The sequence below is a fragment of the Perognathus longimembris genome, chromosome 3 (assembly GCF_023159225.1).
Source record: "Perognathus longimembris pacificus isolate PPM17 chromosome 3, ASM2315922v1, whole genome shotgun sequence".
Classification (NCBI taxonomy): domain Eukaryota; kingdom Metazoa; phylum Chordata; class Mammalia; order Rodentia; family Heteromyidae; genus Perognathus; species Perognathus longimembris.
The window spans coordinates 79,022,787-79,043,664 of record NC_063163.1 but is presented as its reverse complement, the minus strand read 5'-3'; the positions used below and the strand labels follow the sequence as shown (position 1 = coordinate 79,043,664).

General features: G+C 52.0%; 1 protein-coding gene across 1 annotated transcript in view; it reads left to right on the top strand.

Annotated features, from left to right (window-relative positions):
- Positions 1-20,878, top strand: part of Myo18b (myosin XVIIIB) — a 122,679-nt gene that overhangs the window by 62,499 nt on the left and 39,302 nt on the right. The window contains exons 32-38 of the mRNA XM_048342750.1: positions 1,542-1,652; positions 4,314-4,418; positions 7,537-7,689; positions 17,597-17,710; positions 18,032-18,148; positions 18,639-18,722; positions 19,415-19,552. Of these exons, the coding sequence (XP_048198707.1) occupies positions 1,542-1,652; positions 4,314-4,418; positions 7,537-7,689; positions 17,597-17,710; positions 18,032-18,148; positions 18,639-18,722; positions 19,415-19,552 (822 nt within the window). The remainder of the gene's footprint in view (positions 1-1,541; positions 1,653-4,313; positions 4,419-7,536; positions 7,690-17,596; positions 17,711-18,031; positions 18,149-18,638; positions 18,723-19,414; positions 19,553-20,878) is intronic.

The following is a 20,878-nucleotide window of genomic DNA, read 5'->3' as shown; positions in this document are numbered from 1 at the left end:
AAATAGAGTGGAGAATGGAACAAACCTTTCCTCGCACGGCCTGGACTCCCAGGGCTACCCTGGCCTGGAAGGCAGGCTACACCCCCACCCCCCACCATGACCACGGGCACACAGGAGTGAGAGCAGTTCCCAATTTCTCACCCTCAGCTGGCCCAGGGCAAGCCCACGGGGTGGGGGGCTGTTACCCTTCCTCAGGCCTGGGGAACACCTGCTGCTGCAATCAGCAGGGAACAAAGCAGGCTGAGATTTATGGGCAGCAATGGAGCAGAATCCCCAGGGAATTTTATGTGAACTCGTATAAGCGTGACAGAAATGCTATGGTGAGTGTCAGGGGTGTCCAAGAAACGAGGGGGAAATGACAGAGAAATATTATAGTTACTTTCTTAGGCCCCTGGTTTTGGATTATCTCCCGTGCCCTCTGTCATTTGAAAAGAGAGGGAGGAGGGGAGGGGAGGGGAGGGAGGGAGGGAGGGAGGGGTTGACATTTCAATGAGCCTAATTTAAGTTTGAGAGGCTCAGATATTTCTAGTTCATACTATCTGTACTGACAGAATATTCTCCACATTTTAAAAGGCCACCTTAAGTTCTTTTGTTAAGCCAATTTAAAATTTTTAATAAATTTTTGTTTTATTACTGTTATAAAGGTGTTGTACAGAGGGTTTGCCATTTTGTAAGTCAGGACATGAGTACATTTCTTTTGGGGGGACAATGACACCCCTTCCTTTGCTTTTCCCCAGTCTCCCCCTCCCGCCCCTGCCCACGAGTCATCACAGGACATTTTCCACAGTGTATACTGAATACCGATTGCATTTTTTCACCATCCTCCCTCCCTTTCTGTGCCCTCACTAACCCCCTCCCCCAAAATAACAAAACCAAAGCAAAAACCATCACCACCACCAACAAAACCCATGTCTCCATTTCCTGGAGTTTGTTTTGATAAAGAGTTACATTGTAGATCTAGCTTCCATGTAGGAGAGAACACATGTGTCATTTGTCTCCCTGAGCTTGGCTTACCTCACCTAGTATGATTTGCTCTGGGTCCTGCCGTCTCCTTGTGAATGACGATAGTATTGGATGAGCAGAATTCCGTGGTGTGCAAACCACATTTTCTGGATCCACTCACCTATTTTAAGGCATCTGGTCAGTTTCCCTAACCTTGCCGTGGTGAACAGTGCACCAATGAACATGGATGCCAGTGTCTTTAGCACATCCTGACTTGCAATGCTCCGGGTAGATGTCCAAGAGCAGGATGGCTGGGTTGTTTATTGTTTCATCTCACTTTAATTACGATGTGAATGGACCATGGCTATGACGTTCTGGAATGGTAGGAAAGTGTAGGTTAGTGATGTCTGCTGTGGCCTCTAGCGGGGACAGGTGTAAGGAGGAGAGGCCAGTGCTCACCGGCCGTGGGCCACTGCTGAGCCACCAGGGTGCCAGGGAGGAAACTGGCTTTCATCTAGGGGTTCAAAATGGATACCCGGATGGGAAGGGCCGGGCAGGTGTGGAGGGCAGCCCTCACGGCGGTGCACACTGACCTGCAGGTGCGGGACCGCTTGGAGCTGGAGATGGAGCGCATGAAGCAGATGTACCAGAAGGGGCACGAGGACCAGGAGGAAGAGCTGGAGGATGTCCGTCAGTCCTGCCAGAAGCGGGTACGTGGACACCCCCTACCCCCCCCCCAGAGCGTGTGCCCTGGCATGCCCAGTTGCAGTGCCCTCGTTCCCCCACCAGCCCCCGAGGGAGGAGGAGGCTTGAACTCTCTTATTACACATATGCATCTTAAAGATGAGCCTGGAACTTTCCAGAATGTTCTAGAACTTTCCAGCATAGTCACCCAAGCTCTGTTCTGAGAGTCCCTTCCTGTTATGGGAGATGGATTTCTAGTCTCCAACAACGTGGCTGCTTCCTTCCCAGAGTTCCTTGTCACCGAGTTGGTTCTTGTGTTTTCTCCAAGGCCTCTGTACGCATCCGGGGTGGTGGACCGGACAGTAAGGGAGAGAGCCTGCCACTGACCACCAGAAACCACCATTTACCGATGTGGGTGGGACTGGAGTTTGAACTGAGCACCTTGGATTCCCTAGGCCCTGTAGGGTGTCTTTCACTGGAGCCCCACCCCCAGCGTGTGTGATTTTATTTATTTTTACTTAGGATCTTGTCTGGCACATTCTGTCTCCTGTGTAGCTGGGATGTCAGGCGTGTGCCATTGTGTCTGACTGGTTGGTGAAGATGGGGGTTCTCACTTATGTTTTTTCATTTAAATTTTTTAAATTGTTATTATAAAGCTGATGTACAGAGGGGTTACAGCTACATAAGTCAGGTAAAGAGTACATTTCACTCCTTCCCTCTCTTTCTCACAGTTTTTCCCTCTTGGCCCCACCCACAAGCTGTACAGTTCATTTTCAAGGTAGTGTCTAGTGAGTACCGTTGCTGCATTTGTTCACCCTTTGTCCCTCCATTTCTTTGTCCCCTTTACCCTCCCAAAGACAGATAAATGAACAAACAAGACAAAAAGCAAAGAAAACAAAAGGAAAAACCTCCTGTTTCCATTTCCTGGAGTTCATTTCGATAAATACTATTTTGTATGACCAGATGCACATAGGCCTTGCACCTTTGTGCTCCTCTCCTAAGAGTGTCCTCCTTTGGTCTCACTGTGTGTGAATGCCTAGAGTCTTGAGTAATTTATCATGCCCCGTGTATTTTAGATCTAGCTTCTGTGTAGGAGAGAAAACATCATTTTCTGGCCGTTTGTCTCTCTGAGCTTGGCTTACCTCACCTAATGTGATGTGTTCTAGGTCCATCCATCTCCCTGCAAATGACATAATACTGTTCTTTCTGATGCCTGTGTAACAGTCCATTGTGTATGGGTACCACGACATTCTCTTGTACTGTAGGGCTGTTTCCATAGTTTGGTTGGTTTTGTTTGTTGGTTCGTTTTTCCTTGATCTGGCCTCCAACCATGATCCTCCTATCTCTGCCTCCCGTGTAGCTGGGATTTCAGAGGTGAGACACGGTGCCTGGTGCTATTGTTACTGCCTTAAGTGACATATGCATGGTGCACATGTGTGCGTATTGGAGGTATCATTTCACTAAGTGGGGCCAAGCTCTTTTAAAGCCATCTGATTTATCTCAGCCATTGTCCTGGCCTCTGTGAGCCAAACCAGGACCATGTTTATGGCTCGGCTGTATTTCGTTTATGGAGCATGAGCTCTCATCTGTTGGACATTTATGTTCTCATTTTCTGCTATTACAACCAGTGCTGAGGTAGACAGCCCCATAGGAAATCAGTCAACAGGGTGACAGATAAATCTCTAGGATGGGATTGGCCAAAAGCTTTGGTGTAAACCCCACTTGCCTTCCTGTGCCGACCTCCTTTCCATCTCCCCATGTGGGAGTGCTCCCTGGAGCACTGCAGGGCCTTGCTTCAAGGCAAAAATACCAGCACCAGTGATTCTCCCCTGCGGTTCAGGGCCCAAAAGACCTCAGGTGCAAGGAGCCCAGGTCTCTGTTTTCTGCCAAGCCTGAGCCCCGCCGTGGGCCAGGCTTCTGGCAGATTCACACAGGGAGAATGAGAGGTGGGCGCATGACCCTTCCTCCCAGGACAGAGGCTGGCACTGGCTTTGCCGAACAGTGGCTGTCCAGAGCTTTTCGCCTGGGCTGTAAAATATTGTTTTTCTGGATGGGAGAAGATAGCACAGGTCTTCTCTTATGTATGGGAGGGGCAGGGGAGGATTTGAACACAGAGCCCTGCAGTTCCTGGGATGGTGTTCTGCGTCTTGAGTGGCTCCTTCATCCTTTTTGCCTTAGGTGTGTTCTCAGGTAGGTAGGTGCCTTTTGCCAGCTCCTGTCTCTGACCCAGAGCCTTCTTCGGCTGATTCCCATGTTGCTGGGGGATTGCAGGTGGATGTCACAGCACCAAGCTTGGTTTTTGAGAGAGGGTCTTTTTCACCTTTGTGTGGGTTGGCCTCTAATGGTGATCCTTCCTCCGCTGCCTCTGAGGCACCATGTTGTCACAAGGTTTTTCATGAGGGAATAGGATGGGTTTCTGATGTGTTGGCTGTAGGGTTGGGTGAGACCTTAACAAATGCCAACATTTGTAAAGGTCGAAGCCGGGGCCATGGCTAGTGGAAGGGACCTTCCCTGAATGTGGGGGCTGTCAGCTATGGGTGAGGGGCTCCCCTTCATTTCCAGCCCCCATCCACCACCTAGCTCCCAAGCTTATGGCTCCAGCGTGCTCTGATGCACAGCCTTCCTTCTGACTGCCCAGTTGGGGCCCCGTGGCCCACCCACATGTGCGCATGTTCCTGTGTCCACAGCTTTGGCAGCTGGAGACGCAGCTGGAGCAGGAGCACGAAGAGAAGCAGATGGCCCTCCATGAGAAGCGGGACTTGGAGACCCTGATTGGGACCCTGTGTGAGCAGGTAGGAGAAGGCTCTGGGTGGAGGCCCTCCAACAGGGTGGCAGGGGGCGTGCACTTCCCGCCCGCAGTCTCAGCTAGAGACATGGATGGCTGTGAATGCAAACTGGAGGCTGGCTTCTAACCACGATCCTCAGATCTCAGCCTCCTGAGCAGCTAGGATGATGGGCCTGAGCCACTGGCACCCAGCTTTTGGGCTTCATGTTTGTTGGTCCTGAGATCTCTCTTCTTTGTTCTCTTATTCCTTTCAGATAGACTGATAGTATTTTCTTTGTTCTGCTGGTTCAGGGGTATAAACTAAATATAACTTCGTTCTTATGGGGGTTATTCATAGACACCCAATCATAATTTATTAACATACTTCAATGTTCACAACATGGGGTGGATTTGTATTATTACTTCCTTCATATAAATGAAGGGCACCAGGCTCAGAAGAGTATCTAGTCAGTGTGCTGGATAGATTTGAAATCAGGTCTGTATTATCTAAGAATATATTTTATATATATACACATACATAGTACATAGCATATACATGCATATATAATATGTAATATATAAGATATACACATATATACTATATGTATATATCATATAAACATACATATACCTCTACACACATATATATCGATATATATACATATATGTGTATATATACATATGTGTGTATATGTGTATATATATGTATGTGTGTATATATATATATGCTCTAGCACCATGGCTGGAGTTCAGTTAACTAGGATATATTTTGTGGGCATCTCAGTGCTGTCCAGTGGTCCATCTGTAACTGTCACTCTGCAGCCTCAACACACACTCTATCTCCCCAGCCCTCAATTTCTCTGTCCCTAAAGCCCCTGTATTGTCCCACACAGCATTTCCAAATCATCATTTACTAGTGCTTAGAGAGTTCTTTGACAACAGACACTTAAGGATCACCAGAACAATTTGCTTTTTAAAAATAATTTTTTATAATAAATGGAGTGCAACTATGGTTTGAACATCACTTCCCCCAACAATACTAAGCATCATTTAGATTTATTGGTTAATTATTCACCGTCTGTATCCAAATTCGAATCTTTGTGCTGCAAAACGGGAACTCTCCAAGAGACATTTATTTCCCATTAACCTAATGAGTTTCCCCCTCCCTCCTGGGCGGCAGCACAGTTCATTGCAGGAGGGGAGGAGGAGGAGGGCTTGGGCCCAGGTTTTGTTATGAACACTGCCACCCCACTCCGTTGGGAGAAAGAGGGGGCGCCAGCTTTCCCCAGGGCGTTCTAGTAGCGTGGGCATAGAACCCGAGCCATCCTTACCGCATGGGCAGTGCCAACAGCAAGGGACTGGGTGTCTCATGCCAACTTGCTCCATAGAAAGGTCCGAGGCTTTGGGGGCTGTATGCAGAGGGAAAGCGGCACATTTTTTTCAGAGGTGCAAAGCGCACTGCCTAAGTGGCAATACAGTCCTCTCTAACAAGGGGTCTGGGCTCAGGTAGCTGCTCTGCTAGGCAGTGGCCCGTGGGCAAAGTTACATGCGAAATACCCGGTTTGAATCCCTGCCTAGCCAGTTGGCAGCATGTTGGCCTTGGGCAGATGCCTTGCTTTCTCTCCATTTATTTTAGGAGCTTTAACTTCCTCTCTCCCTGCAGGGTGCCCTCCAGAGTCCTGTGCGATTTCTCTTTGTGAACTGCTTCCTCCCCGAGGCTTCATACTGTCACCCCAGTCACTCAGAAACAGATACCCCCAGCCGTTTCTCCTCCCTGTCTGCACAAGCTGCTTCAGTGCAGCTTTTCTTTTGCTTGTGCTGGGGTTTGAACTCAGGTCTTTGTGATTGCTAGGCAGGCACTTGGCTGCTGAGACACACTGCTTTTGCAGAGCCAGCCCCCTGAACGTAGCCACGCTCCAAAGCGTGGGGGGGGGGCTGTTTTTAAGCCACACACCTACCACTGAGCCACGCCCTCGCTGCTGGGCCACGCCCCGGCTGCTGGGCCACACCTCTTGTCTCTGACAGCTCCATAAATATAAGCTACTGCTACTTTTATAAAGGCAGTCGTAATAATAATGTCCATTTTTAAGTGACTGTCACAGGCATTCAGTGCAATAATGTGACAAAGCTTGGCACTATGCCCAGCCTTCAGCTCAGTTTAGCAGGTGAGATCGTCTCGCGCACACTCTCTCGGTCTACTCTATAACATAGGCCAGCAGTTTCAATATCCCCACAGCAATACGTCTGTGAAAGAAAAGGGGGGCTTTAATCTAAGAACCAAATCATCTGGCCATAGAGAAACAGTGCTAGCAAATCCACAGGAATGCACTCTGGGTCATCAGACAAGACACATAATCCTTTACATTTGCCAAGCTCCTGACAGCGTGTGACCTGTGGGGCCACTCAGGATCCCTTGTGATGGCCACACGGAGGACAGGCAGCTCCCCCGACCTCCCTTCCTCTAGGACATGCAGACTCAGAGAGGGGACAGGCCTTGCCCCAGGGTCCTGCCACCAGGACCACCACTTTCTCAGTCCCTCACTCTTTCTAGGACATTCCAGTGTCTTCCAAGCACCACCAGGAAGAGCATTAGCATTTGGCACAGAGGCAGCAACTCCCAATGTGTGGAAAGGCTGTTACTCACTTTCCCCCTATGTCCCAGTGAAGGGCAGCGACTCCTTCATGGATGCTGGGCCTCCACTTCCCAGTTGAACCTCTATGGCTCCCAGCAAATGTTACAGGAGGCCCCAGTGCCATTCTGTGCTGGCTCTGCTTTGCTTCTCTCTATTCTGTTGGTAACAGGGAATTGTCAGGTGTCTTGAGACCGCCCTTCTGGTGCCCAGACCCAGATGTAGCTCCCTCATGACCCACATAGCCAGTGTCCCCCTATCAGCTCAGAATCCTGGGGTTCAGAGGCTTGCTCAGCTCTGAGTAAAGTTTCTTATACAGAAATGGATGTCACCTGCTTGGTCTCCAAGCTCAAGTTACAGAGAAGCTTGGAGGGAAGAGAAGGGTCTTTTCCAGGGTCACACAGCGTGAGTGAGTGACAGAGGCAGGATTCGAACCTAGGGAACTCCATTCCAGAGAGTTCAGGCCCAGGGCCACGGCTGTGACATCTGAGTTCACAGCTTGGCCTTGACTTCCAGATTGGCCACCGGGACTTTGATGTGGAGAAGCGGCTGCGCAGGGACCTGCGGAGAACACACGCGCTGCTCTCAGATGTCCAGCTCCTGCTGGCCACCATGGATGACGGCAAGACATCAGCCAGCAAGGAGGAACTGGAGAAGATGCACAGCCAGGTAGGTGCCCCTGGTTCCCCCAAACACCCTCCGCCCAGGGAGGGGAGCACTACAGCCTGAGGAGGGGGACTTCCTACCACACAGGGCCAGACATTGGAGAAGTGGGGACAGCCTGGAGCGCTAGGGCTGTGGCTGATGAGGACGAGATGGAGAGACAGAGAGAAAGCTGACCACCAGGCCCACATACAAAACACATAGCACTGATGTTCCCTCCTGATGCACGCAGTGTGGGTGCTGTGCCTGGCTGGCTGTCCTCTGCTGTCCACTAAATGCTGAGCCTGGGTCCCCAGGCCCTGTGGCCACTGGCTGCCACTGTTCCCTCTGCTCCCCACTCTCATGCACACTCACAGAGGCCCCTCAGTAGGTTATAAAGTCATGTTAGAGGGAGGACAGGGAAGCCAGGTGATTTTCGCCACTCTGACCAAGCACCTGAGAGACTCCATTTAAAAAGCAGAAGGATTTTTGGCTCCTGGTTTTCATGGTTTGGACCCTGGGGCTGTGGTCTCTGGTAGGACAGAAGTGTCATGGCGGAAATTGGGCAGAGCTGTTCTCCTCGGGGTGGCCATGAGCAACAGGGGAGGAGAGGGAGACGGGGGAAGGGGAAGGAGAGAGAGGAAGAGGATGGGGGAAAGAGGAGTAAGGGGCAATGGGAGGAAGAGGCCCAGGACAAGGTAGTCCCTTCACAGACACACCCAGGGACCCAGCCCCTCCCTCCAGCCTCCCCTCCTCCCATCATGGACGGACCCCAGTGATGGTTACTGCCCTCAGGAGGTAGTGGTCCCTCTATGGCAGCCTCTCCAGCCAGCAGCAAGGCTCTGACCCAGGACTGTAATGTGCAACTCCACTGTGCAAGGGAGGTGACCAGGGGTGATTGGCCCACCCAGTGTAGCACAGCCAGAGAGCACTGAGGCAGGATTTGAACCCTGGTCTACAAGCGCTGCCGCCTCAGAGGAGGATGGAGCTGCAGGTGTGAAGTGAGGGTGGAGGGAGCAAAGCTGGTACGAGGTCCCCTTTGCAGAATGATCCCATGAACCCCACTCCTCCAGCTCACTGGCTTCAGGACATCCATTGAAAACAAAGCAAACACACCAGACAAAAGCAACCCCGAAATCCAGACCCGATCCAAACTGTGCCATCCCCTACTCTCATACCCGGCTAGGCGTCCCGTCGTCGTCGGGCACGGCTGGCTCCTGGGGCCGTATCTCCATTTGGGTGACCTTGGCAGTTTGGAGCAGGAATCATGGAGAATGACCCCACCACACACACACACACACACACACACACACACACACACACACACACACACACACACACACACACAATGGGGGTTGCCCCTGCAGTTTTCTCAAGATGAGACTGAACCACTGGGGTCAAGGAAGCAAGGTCACAGAGACCAGGAGATGTTCAACGGTGAAGGACGAACATGCCCTCCTCCATTGGGCCCCCTGCCCTGGCCTCTCTTGGCCCTGTGCTAGAAGACTGTGTGCCCTTCTCATTCTGTTCCGCTCACCGCCACGTAAGAACCAGATAGAGCTGTGCCTGCATGCCACTTCTCCATTACCCACCATTAGACCCCGAGGTTGGGAGGGGGATCGAGCGAGGAATGCAGGACTGTACCCATTTCACAGATAGGGAAGTCGTGCCCAGAGATGATGTGTTGACTAAAATCTAAACTTTAGGGATCTCAGTAGAGCTCCTGGGGACCCTCTTGCATAAGGGTGCATCTTTGTGCATGCAACCCTTTGGGCTGACCTGGATGGGTGGGAACCCCAAGCCTCCTGGCCTTACATAGGCAGAAATGGGGAGGGATGTGGGCATTTCAAGTTTATTCAGCTCCCTTGGAAGAGGGCTGTTTGCCGGGCTTACCCTCCAAGCCTCCCTTCCCCCACAGGGGAATGTTCTAGCCAAGGATCCCCAGTGTTTGTTTCTTTTAAGTATTCAGGGGCTCCAGTGTGTGTGCTTAGGAGGCAGTGTCATTAATGAAGGCTCTAGCGCTGAATCAAAGGCTTTCTTCTGAAAGTCCTCCCCCCACCCCTCCCAACATCCGACATCCGGCGCCTATCAAAGGGAGCTGGGCTCTCCCTGCGGCTGTTGTCATGGAAATACTTGGAAGGAGGGGAGTGGAGCTCAGGAACCAGAGGTTGGCCTTCGGTGGCTTCAGCTCTTGGCACCTGTGTCTCAGATGCTCCTGTCGGTCCTGGCAATGACATTGGGTGGGCACTGATGATGGCACTCCGCTTGGATGGGATGGGATCCTTCCTCTGCCTGAGGAATCCGGGGGACTGGCCTAGGAGGGGAGGGGAGAGGGCAGAGGTGCACAGTGTTCATTGTTGAATATCCATAGACCGCCTGGTGTGTCACGTGATGGGCCAGAATCAGAAAGACGGGAAAGACTTTGGTAAGAAGGGTGTGGGACACTCCCTCAAGGAGCTCTGCCCTAGCAGAAAGGAAGACAGACAGACAGACAGTGGGAATGACTGTCCTGGGACACTCGAATTTTCTTCCCAGGATTGTAGAAAGCCCTGGGCAGGTCCAGAGCAGAGCAGAGCCTCCCCATGCCCCACCCCCCACCCCCCCGTGGACTCGGTCACGAGGTCACGGGGTTTCTAATAGAGATGAGAAGCTACAAACTTGGGGCTCACTTGGGAATCGATGATAAGATTCAGACTGGCAACAGTAATCATGTTACTTGAGACCATCTTTGCCAAAGCCCTCAGCAGTGTGGGCCTTCCTATTGGACCTGCTTGACTAAGGAGAAAATGGGCTCAGATTGAGCACCTTGCCCAAGGCACAGAGCACAGTGTACCCACAAGCTATGAGTGCCATCAGCTCTGCACTGCAACTGGGGTTCACCTGAGACAAATCGGATTTGCCTGACAAAGCACCTACTGTGTACCCTGTCTTGGGTACTCTGACTGCATCAGAGGACTTGAGGCATCAATCCCTGAATCTCCCTCCCTCGTTCCTCCTCTCTGCATTGAGAGTCTGGGCTGGCCCTCAGAATCCTCTAAACAACCTCATCAATGCCCATCACAGAACCAGAAGCCCCTTCTCCTCACAAAACAAGACAAAACCCTTTTCAGTTGGATGGCAGCGTGCCCACTGCACAGATAAACCAGTGAAGGGGCAGTGTCCATGTTACAGCCCTTGGTCTGCTCACATGGGAATGAACTGCGTCTAGCATCTGCTCATTTCTTGTCCCACACTTGATACATGGCCAGGTGCTTGTGCTGGGTAGCCAGCTTGGGCCACAGAGACCTGAGTGGACACTGGCCTCTGCTTGGCTAGCCCTGGCTCACAGGATGATGAGTGACCTGGGGGAGGGGGAGGGGGAAGGCCCCTGGGGACCGGATGTGAGTTTGGGGTGACAGAATGCAATGGCCTGGCCTGGACATTTTCATAGGGGAGGGCCAGTCCTGCAGCAGGTAGATTAGCTGGTGAGTCTGGCTAAGGAGTTTGCTGCTTTAGTCCTGAAGTCATGGGGAGCCATGGGAGGCTTTGGGGTAGAGCAGGATGTAGCTGGAAGGGCTTGTGAGAAGCAGCTTGATTCCAGAAGGATCCAGCCTGCACAGTCCCCGTAGTTGCTTGTCAGGGAACTTTGGTCTCTGATTTTTTTCTTTCCTTTCTTTCTTTTTTAATCGGCCATGGTACTTGAACTCAGGGCCTGAGCACTATCTCTGAGCTCTTCTGCTCAAGGCTAGCGCTCTACCATTTTGAATTCTACTACACTACTTCTGGTTTTCTGGCGGTTAATTGGAGATCAGAGTCTCACAGACTTTCCTGCCCAGGTTGGCTTCAAACTATGATCCTCAGATCTCAGCCTCCTAGGTAGCTAGTATGACAGGCATGAGCCAGCAGCCCCCTGCTTGGTCTCTGGCTTTCTAGGACCTTGGGACTGTAGGGAAGGCCAGGTGTGGGGGCAGTCTAACAACACCTGTTCTTTGGGGACCAATTACTAATTAATTCCCCTGGAATGTTTCCACTGGAAACAAACAACACTGGAGACACAAGCAAAATTCTAACAACCAAGATGCCTAATTAAGATAATCGCCAGGCATAAATCATAGTTGTGGGTAGCAGGTGCCCAGACCTGGCACTAAGCAGGCAGGAGAGAAAGAGCCTCCCCAGGGGTTCTGCATGGCAGCTTACTTCTGTCCTCAGGAGACCCCATCTTTGACCTCCCTTCCTCCACACCCCAGGGCAGCTGCTTGTCAGCCTTTGGTTATAGAAAGGGTCAGCTGAGGGCTGGGGATATAGCCTAGTGGCAAGAGTGCCTGCCTCGGATACACGAGGCCCTAGGTTCGATTCCCCAGCACCACATATACAGAAAACGGCCAGAAGTGGCGCTGTGGCTCAAGTGGCAGAGTGCTAGCCTTGAGTGGGAAGAAGCCAGGGACAGTGCTCAGGCCCTGAGTCCAAGGCCCAGGACTGGCCAAACAAAAACAAAAAAAAAAAAAAAAAAAAAAAAGGGTCAGCTGAACTTAATTCACTCACCCTGGGGAGCCGGGTGCACCCCCTTTGTGCTAAGAACAAAGCCGTGACCCAGTCTCAGCCACTGTACCCCCAGAATGACTCTGACATTTTTTCCCTTTTCCTTTCCTTTCCTGCATTCCCTTCCTTCCTCTCTCTTTGCTCTCTCTTTGCTCTCTCTCTCTCTGTCTCTCTCTCTCTCTCTGTCTCTCTCTCATACACACACACACACACACATTGAACACCACCTGCACCTCTGTCATTTGGATCTCTGCCATTTGCTGGCCACTGTTCTGTTCATGTCCTCTGTTTGATTTTCTGAAAGAGAATTTTAACATTTCCATTCAGTTTTGTCTGCCTGTGTTCAAAACCCCTCAGGCAGCTTCCTATTCTCCTTGGCATAAACAGGGCTCATGGGACAGCCCATCTGGGCATCCTCCCCTGACATACAGCTCACAATGTCCCACCTGCCCCTGCCGCCCTCCCCTGGGACCTCTGCGGCCTTGCTTCTGCCTCTGGGTCCCCCCTGGCCTGCAGACACCCTACCCTGCTTGTCCTCCAAACTTGGGGTTTGGACGTTCTGACCTGAGGCTCACTCTGACTCCCATGAACCTGTGAGCCGCCCCCCCCCCCAACCATCTGGGTTCACCTCACAGTCTGTGGTCACCACTGTCTTGTCATTCCTTCTTCATGTCTTCCCACTCTTCTTTCCCTCTCCTCCAAGACCAGAACTGGGACCAATATACAGATGACAAAGTCTACTCAAAGGCACAGAGCTAGTAAGAGATGGAGCAGGGATTTGAACCCAGAGAGTCTGACTGTAGCACCGAACTCACACGATTAACCTTTACCCAACTGCCCAACATCTGTACAACTTACCAACTTGCTCACTGCTACCTGGAGTCCATGTCCTTCGTCCTGAGCCCTGGGGTGCCCCCACGCCTAAGCCCTTCCACTGGGGGACTAGGCTCATCACACACACTGAAGTGGGCCTGTGGGCAGGGCCTGTGTCCCACCACCAATTCCCAGCGGTGATTAACCACCAGCCTGAGCTCCCCTATTAGTGCAAAGAAGACTGATTGGCCCATTCCAGCCCTGCTGCCTTTAATTAGGACATTTGTCACCATGTGCCACTGGTGCTCCCATGAGACACCGGGCATAATTAATACACCCTGGGAAGATGACCCTGACAGGAGCTCTGTGTGTGTGTGTGTGTGTGTGTGTGTGTGTGTGTGTGTCTCCCAGTGACCTCTGCACGAGAGCCCTTGTTCTGTGTTTTATGTGTTGAGTCTTTTTTTTCTTTCCATTTAAAGATTGTGTTGGAGTGAATTGATTCGCTATTAACATAACCTCCTGTCAGAGGAGATAAAGACCGAGTTGTAATTGGTTACCACAGGCCTGTTCACCAGACAAATATTGGCACCTTCGAGGCAGTGATGGATGAAGGCAGGGGCTGCCGTCCCGAAGGACCTGCTGGGCAGGTAGCCATGCGGGCAGACCCCATGGAGAGGCAGGCCATCTTCGGAATGGCACCACTGTCTCACCCACACGAGTGCAGGCAGAGAGCATGGGTCAGCCACATCCTCACTCCCATCTTGTTGTGGCTAGGCACGTGGATGGTGACTCAGCCCTACACTTAAGCACAGAGCCACTGTGAATATATATCATGTAGTATCAGGGTCTGGGCATGCGTGCATGCATGTGTTTCTAGGGGTAAACATCCAGCTTGTGAAAGTTTGGACTATCATTTCCACACGTTTGGCTCTGGCTGATAGCTCCTGGATCGTTTTCTCATGTGGCTTCTAAGGTTTCTGCTCTGGTCAGCCTGGCCAGCCCTGCTGTGGTCCCCCTCAAGGGAAGACACTTATTTGTCTTGCTTCTATTTGGTTTTCTCTTGGTGTATGTGGTTTTCATGGAGGTTTGTGGGGGCATTCGGGATGTAGGCTCTTTGCTCAGCAAGTCCATGACTGATGCTCCCTCCATCTTTGTGGGGTTCCCGTTATGTTTCCCTTAAGACAGTTCCCATTTAGATTGAATTTACCCATGACACATAGCTTGGAGTCTATGTTGGTTTTGGTTTTATTCAATCATGGGGCTTGAACTCAGGCTAGCTATCTACCACCTTAAGCCACAGTGCCACTTCTGGTTTTCTGGTGATTCACAGGAGATAAGAGTTTCACAGATTTACCTGCCCGGGCTAGCTTTGAGCCAGGATCCTCAGATCTCAGCCTCCTGAGTGGCTAGAGCAATAGGTGTGAGCCTAGCACCTGGCTTAGAATCTACATTTTTAAACTGGTCCCAGCTCCTGGACACTTGCAGAACACTGCTTGTTGCCCCCTAGGCCGCCCAATGGTGTTGAAGCATTCTGGTTACGCGAGAGTCCTGGCACAGTGTGGAAGGAAACCCTGTGGCCCTAGCTGACGCTCAGGTGAAAACCTGGGAACCCAGATACCCCACAGCAGGTGCTGGTCCTATGTGAAATCTCCCCACCTCTGGGGCACCAGGGACATCTTTTTTTTTTTTAAATAGGGACACTGGAATTGCATATCTGGCTTTCTCCTGGGTGTTTGTGTGTGCATATGAGTTTCCTTAGGTGTAAGCAAAGGAGGACCCCCTCCTCCTCCCCCCCATCTCCCCCACCACGTATGAACCGGACATCAGAATGTCTCTGCCCAGGCCATTCCTCAGCCAGCCTAGTGCTGAGCTTTGGGGCCTGAGGTCCCCTCTGCAGGTCCTTCCTTCCACAGGGGCGGGTCCTGCCTTGTGTCTCACTCCTTGCCCTTCCCACTCGAGAAGCAGAATGGACACTGGCTGGATCACAGGCCCCCGCACATGGGGGACCAGGTGCAGGCAGCTGTAGATCACTTCTGAGCATGCAGTGGGGACAGGAGATGGGGACTAACACACTGGGGGTATCCATTCGGGGGAGTGCCCTCGGCTTGGCAGGGCAGCATCGTCAAGATCATGCATAATAACAACTTTGTATTACTCTGATAAAAAGAGAAATATAATCAGGGGGAGTTCTGATGTTCTTTGCCAAATAGAAGGAACCTTCTGGAATATTTACTATGTGCTCAAGTCATTTGCAACATGGAACACAGGAAGCAGCCATCCTACACTTTGGGGAAACTACCTTTTGGGGGGTCACTGTCTTTAGACATGTGTCCTGCACACAGCCTGGGGAGGCCTGGACTGACTTGTGTGCACGCACATGCACACAAGCGTGTGTTTGTGCATGCATGCAGGTGTGTGTGTGAGACAGGGTCTCACTAGCTCTCGCCATGCATCCCAGGCTGACCTTGAACTTTCCTCCTCACTCAGCCTCCTATGTGCTGAGATTACAGGCATGCATCACCACACCCAGCTCTGACTTTTCCCCCACATTTCCACCGAATGATTTCCATGAAATGGTTTCGTTGAGTGTAGCGTGTGCTGTCTGTGGCCTGGGCGGTGGCTGATAGCCTGCAGGGAAGACTTGAAGGCAGGTTCTTTCAGGCTCTGCCTCCCCCTCTTCCGGGTTGGTGTGGGGGGCAATATCAAGGCCTGAGATGTGTGGCAGTTAGCCTACCAAAGACACCGTCTCTTACACAGAATGCCCATCCCCTGCAGTTTACCATTTTTAAGTCCCCTGAGTTGTTGGGCCAGACACAGAAACTCAGGGCCTTGGTGAGTTGTGCTGAGACCTCGGCTCTCCCCTTCCCTGCCCCCTTCCACCTGGCTGCAGCTTTGGGGATCTCTGAGAACTTCAGCCCAGAGAGGCCCCCCGGGTACTTAGAGCAGCAGATGGCTGTGCATAGTAAAGCGGTCCATTCATCAGCCCATGGCTGATGGACGCATGAGGGGAATCTCAATTGCGGGGCACTGAAGGAATTGGTGTGGTGGGAGGGAACTGAGAGGGAAGAACTCAGAAGGGGAGCCCTGTGTGTGACCAGGACAGCAGGGTCTGGAGCCTCCCTGCCTTGACCCTGACCTTGGCTTCCCCAGGACTGATTTCTGCCTGGCATGGCAGGTGAGGGCCACAGGGACCACGATCATCCCTTTACTGTAACATGGTTCTAGATACACTCTGTGTGTGCACACACCCACACAGGTGCATGTGTGCTGGTCCTGGGGCTCGAACTCAGGGCCTGGGCGCTGTCCCAGAAGTGCTCTGGAAGAGGAGGGCAGGGCAGGGCTGGAGCTGAGGAGCTGGCTAAAGGCCGCAGGGGTCAGGGGAACCCACGCCCCAGCTCAGGCCAGGCACCGGTTTGCAGCCTTGCTGGCCTGGCCTGGAAGATGTGTGCACCTGCAAGCTCAGGAGTGACGTGAGGGTGGAAGTTCAGAGAGAGGCTCTGCATGGCGTGCTGGCCAGGAAATATCCCAGGACAGGAGAGAGTCCAGTCCTTCCTTCTGTCTCTGTCAGTGTTGGGTCAACAGCTGGGCCCAGCTCCTGGACACTTGCAGGATACTGCTTGTTGCCCAGTTCGGAAGGAGATGAAAGTTTCCTCAGCTCAGTGGGACCCTTTCTTACTTGGGTCCCCAAGGACCAGAGACCATAACCCCCTTCAACAGGACCTTCCCTCCTTCCTTCCCTTCTTTCTGTGTTGGCTTTGGCGTGAGCATCAGGAACTCTTGGAAATGATGCTTTGGTCTTGTAGAAAGTATGCTGGTCCGGATACAAGGCTCAACTCTCTTCCTCTCTGCTGTGTGTCTTTAATGAAGGTGCTGGGCCTCTCTGAGCCCTGAATGTTTGCCTTCAGCCATCTCTAAGGGTGTTTCCTGTGTGGAGATTATGTGGTTCAGGATATCCGGCGATGCTGCCAGTTACATGCAGGGTTTGTGCACAAACATGGGTGTCAGACCATGGCACTCAGTTTTCTTCTGGGGTGACGTACACAGGCAATGGTGCCTGCAGGCACAAAGGGAAAGTGTGAGAAAGAACAGTGAGAGTCTCCTGAGAGATGGAAAGCTAGGAAACCACCCACATATTTGTTATGTTTCACTTAGAAGGAGGTTTGCAGACCACCCAATGTTTTACCACGAAGTCCTCGGTGAAGAAGCTCCCTCTATCCCCGCTTCCCCCAGGAAGCCTCCCATGATTCTCATCTTCATCCATGATGCACCCCCTCCTCCCTGTGCTCCCCACTGAGGCTGCCATTGCTGGTCCCCACCTGTTGCCCCTGTGGGAAGTCAGGGACCACTTGATCGTCTCCCTGCAAGTCCCATACCTGTGGGGTGGTGGGGAGGCGGAGCTCTACATCATGCTGCTGGCATCCTGAGTGGGCACAGAGCCCGGCTGTCTCTGGTGGAGACACTTTTGTCCCCATCTCGGTGTGGTGACCAAGAGGTGTGGACACACGAGGGCCCTGTGCAAACGGTCCTGTGTCCTGTGGTGTGCTCAGGGAGGTAGCCTCTGCCCCAGGCCCCTCATCTCTGCCTCTTCCTTGCCACCTGCCAGCTGGAGCAGAGTGAGGCGAAGTGCGAGGATGCCCTGAAGACGCAGAAGGCACTGACAGTGGAGCTGGAGACCATGCACAGCGAGCTGGAGAACATGGCGCGGAGCAAGAGCCTGGTATGTCCCTCCTCTGCCCGGAGCCCACAGCGAGGGCTGGGGGAGGCTTCCACATCCCCTGCCCAGGTACAAAGGATCGTGTGCATGTACTCCCCATGTGCACCCCATGTGCAAACCCCTGAAGCTTACATAGAGATGGAGATGGGTCACCGAATGCTTGCCTCAAGATTTCCCTGGTCTTTATAAGGAGCTGACCCACAAAGGTCCATGCCCACACCCGAGCACACACAAGCCAGTGTGCACACATGCACATACATACATACATACATACACACACACACACACGTATGTGCACCTGCGGACCCCAGCTGTCACCGGCAGGTGGACGAGCAGCTGTTCCGGCTGCAGTTTGAGAAGGCCGACCTCCTGAAGCGCATCGACGAGGACCAGGACGACCTGAATGACCTCATGCAGAAGCACAAGGACCTCATAGCCCAGGTAACTGAGCCACCGTGGGGCCAGTAGATGCTATAGAGAAAACAGGGAGAGCTAGTAAGCTTCACATAGCTCTGAGGAAGGAGAAGACCACCCACAGAGAGTGCATCTGAAGCACCTCTCCAGCAAGAAAAATTGTGATTTATTCATACATCACCTATCCATTCAGCAGCCATCCATCCATCCATCTGATCAGCCATCCATCCGTCTATCCATCTATCCACACACCCATTCATCCATCCATCCATCCACCTATCCATCCCTCCATCTACCCATCCATCTAATCATCCATCTATCAATCCATCCACCCATCCATCCATCCACCCATCCAACAGGACAGTTGACAAAGTCCAGAGGCTGAGGGGTGTGGGGAGGGCTGGGAGACAAGTTTTGGGAACTGAACTGCTGTTGTCAAGGAACCTCTGAGAAGAGGGGAGGCATTGGCGGTAAGGGTGGCCTCATGATGACATTCTTCTCATCACTGTCTCCCCAGTCCGCTGCTGACATCGAGCAGATCCAAGAGCTGCACCTGCAGCTGGAGGAAGCTAGGAATGAGAAGCAAAAGCTCCAAGAGCAAGTAGGTGTTCTGGGCCATATGGGATGGGCAGGAAGGGTCAGGCTCCCTTGAGCCCTGCACCTTTATTCCTGCAACTGCAGAGTGTGCGACCAATGATCGAGGGAACAGTTGAGGACAGTCTCAGTAGACTGACAGATAAATATTCAGTCACTCCTGCCCATGCCAGGCCCCACCTCCAGGGCCACTCTGCCAGCCTTTCTGCCCAGGCTACTCTTTCTCCTTTTGCAAATCTGCTGTAAGGAAGAGCCATGGTTTATATGAATGAAGATTTCAGCCCCATGTGATCTTCCTTTGAAGTCACACTGGCTCTCGGCCTCCCCTAGCCTCTCACCTCAACCTATGGACAGCTGCCATGAGATGAGTTCTCTAAGCCCTTTCTAGAACCATGGCATGTGGCTATCAGAGTGATGGGGGGGCTCATGGGCACTGAATGACCTAAGGCAGGATAGAGAGCATTACTCTGGCCACTGGCTGGATGCTGGTGTCAAGAGCAGGAGCTAGCTTTTCTGCATGATGTAGACAGAGACAATGTCACCGTGGGGAATGGCAAAGGGGACACTGATCCGGAGTCCTGCCTCAGATTCTGACCACACAGTGGGGCAGTGATAGCCCCGGGCCTGGAGCTTGCATGTGGTCTGTCCTGAGGCCTGGGACTGACCAGTGGTCAGTGGAGCCTGCTACTATGTCCCCAGCTGCAGGTGGCCCAGACACGCATCGAGTACCTGGAGCAATCCACCGTGAACCGCGCCATTGTCAGCAGGCAGGAGGCGGTTGTCTGTGACCTGGAGAGCAGGACGGAGTTTCAGAAAGTGCAGATCAAGAGATTCGAGGTACTCGGGGCCATGCAAACCCTGCTCAGGGAGAGGGTCAGGGAGAGTGTGGGCCAGCTCCACCCACCCTGGTCATCGTATGCCATGCTCAGGATGGCCATGACTCTTCCATCTGCCCTTCCCCAGCCCTCCCTCGCCTTCTCTGTCTTCCCTCTTTCTATTGTGCTTTTCCTCAAGTGACCTCTCCACTCATTCATCCATCCCTGACACTATCAGCCCATCCATCCATCCATCCATCCATTATTCCATCCATCTATTATCCATCCATCTATTATCCATTCATCTGCTATCAATTCATCTATTCATCATCTACCCATTCATGATCCATTCATCTGTCTTTCCATCCAACCTCCATCCATCCCCCCACTATCTTTCAATCTGTTCATCATCTATTCACCCACATCCATTCACTTATCGTTGATCAATGGATCCATCCATACACACATACATACACCCATACACTCATTGTCTATTCATTTGTCCATCCATTCACCCATCATCTTTCCATCTGTCCATCATCTATCTGCCCACATCCATTCATTTATCCATCGATCTATGGATCGATACATACATACATACACCCATTATCTATTCATTTGTCCATCCATTCACCCATTATCCATTCATCTGTCTATACATTTATCTTCTGTCTATCTACCATCCATCCATCCTCCCATTTGTTCTTCCTTGTTCCCTTCATTCTTCTTTTTTATTCAGACCTAGAGCCATCTCAATTAGTTTGCTCATCCATCCACCTATTTATCCACTTAGGCATCCAACACTTGTTTCTAAATAAATTTATTTTGCACCTAATTTGAGCATGGCCTTGTGTTGAAAATGGCCTTCTGTGATGCACAGAGGGCAGATGGGTAGCAAATGTATACATTCACTCTTCATCAGGGAGGCCTGGAAGAAAGAGGTAGAGATCCTTTCTGTGCTGGGGAATGGGGTGGGGGTGGGGGCTTCCAGGAGGAGGCAGCCATCATGCTGAGCCTTGAAGGATGAAGTAAGACCTTGATGTGCTGTGTTGGGGGCTCATTAAATACCTTTGTGCTCACCTTGAGCTGGGAGCTCAGGTGTGTATCTCCCTCCTCATCTCTGGGCATTCAGGTAGGTCTTCATCCTTGGCAAGATCCTTGGCTATTAACCAGTCCTGCTCCATGGGTGACCCCTGGTGACCAAGGAGAAGATGACCCCCTCTCCCCCCAGAGAGGTCCAGTGCTTGGCTCGGTGTAACCCCAGGAGCCTCTGTGATAGCAGTGTAGGGACATGTCCTGTCACCCCATCTGGGTCCCCGTTCTGAGTTCTCAGCAGCCGGGGGCTTCC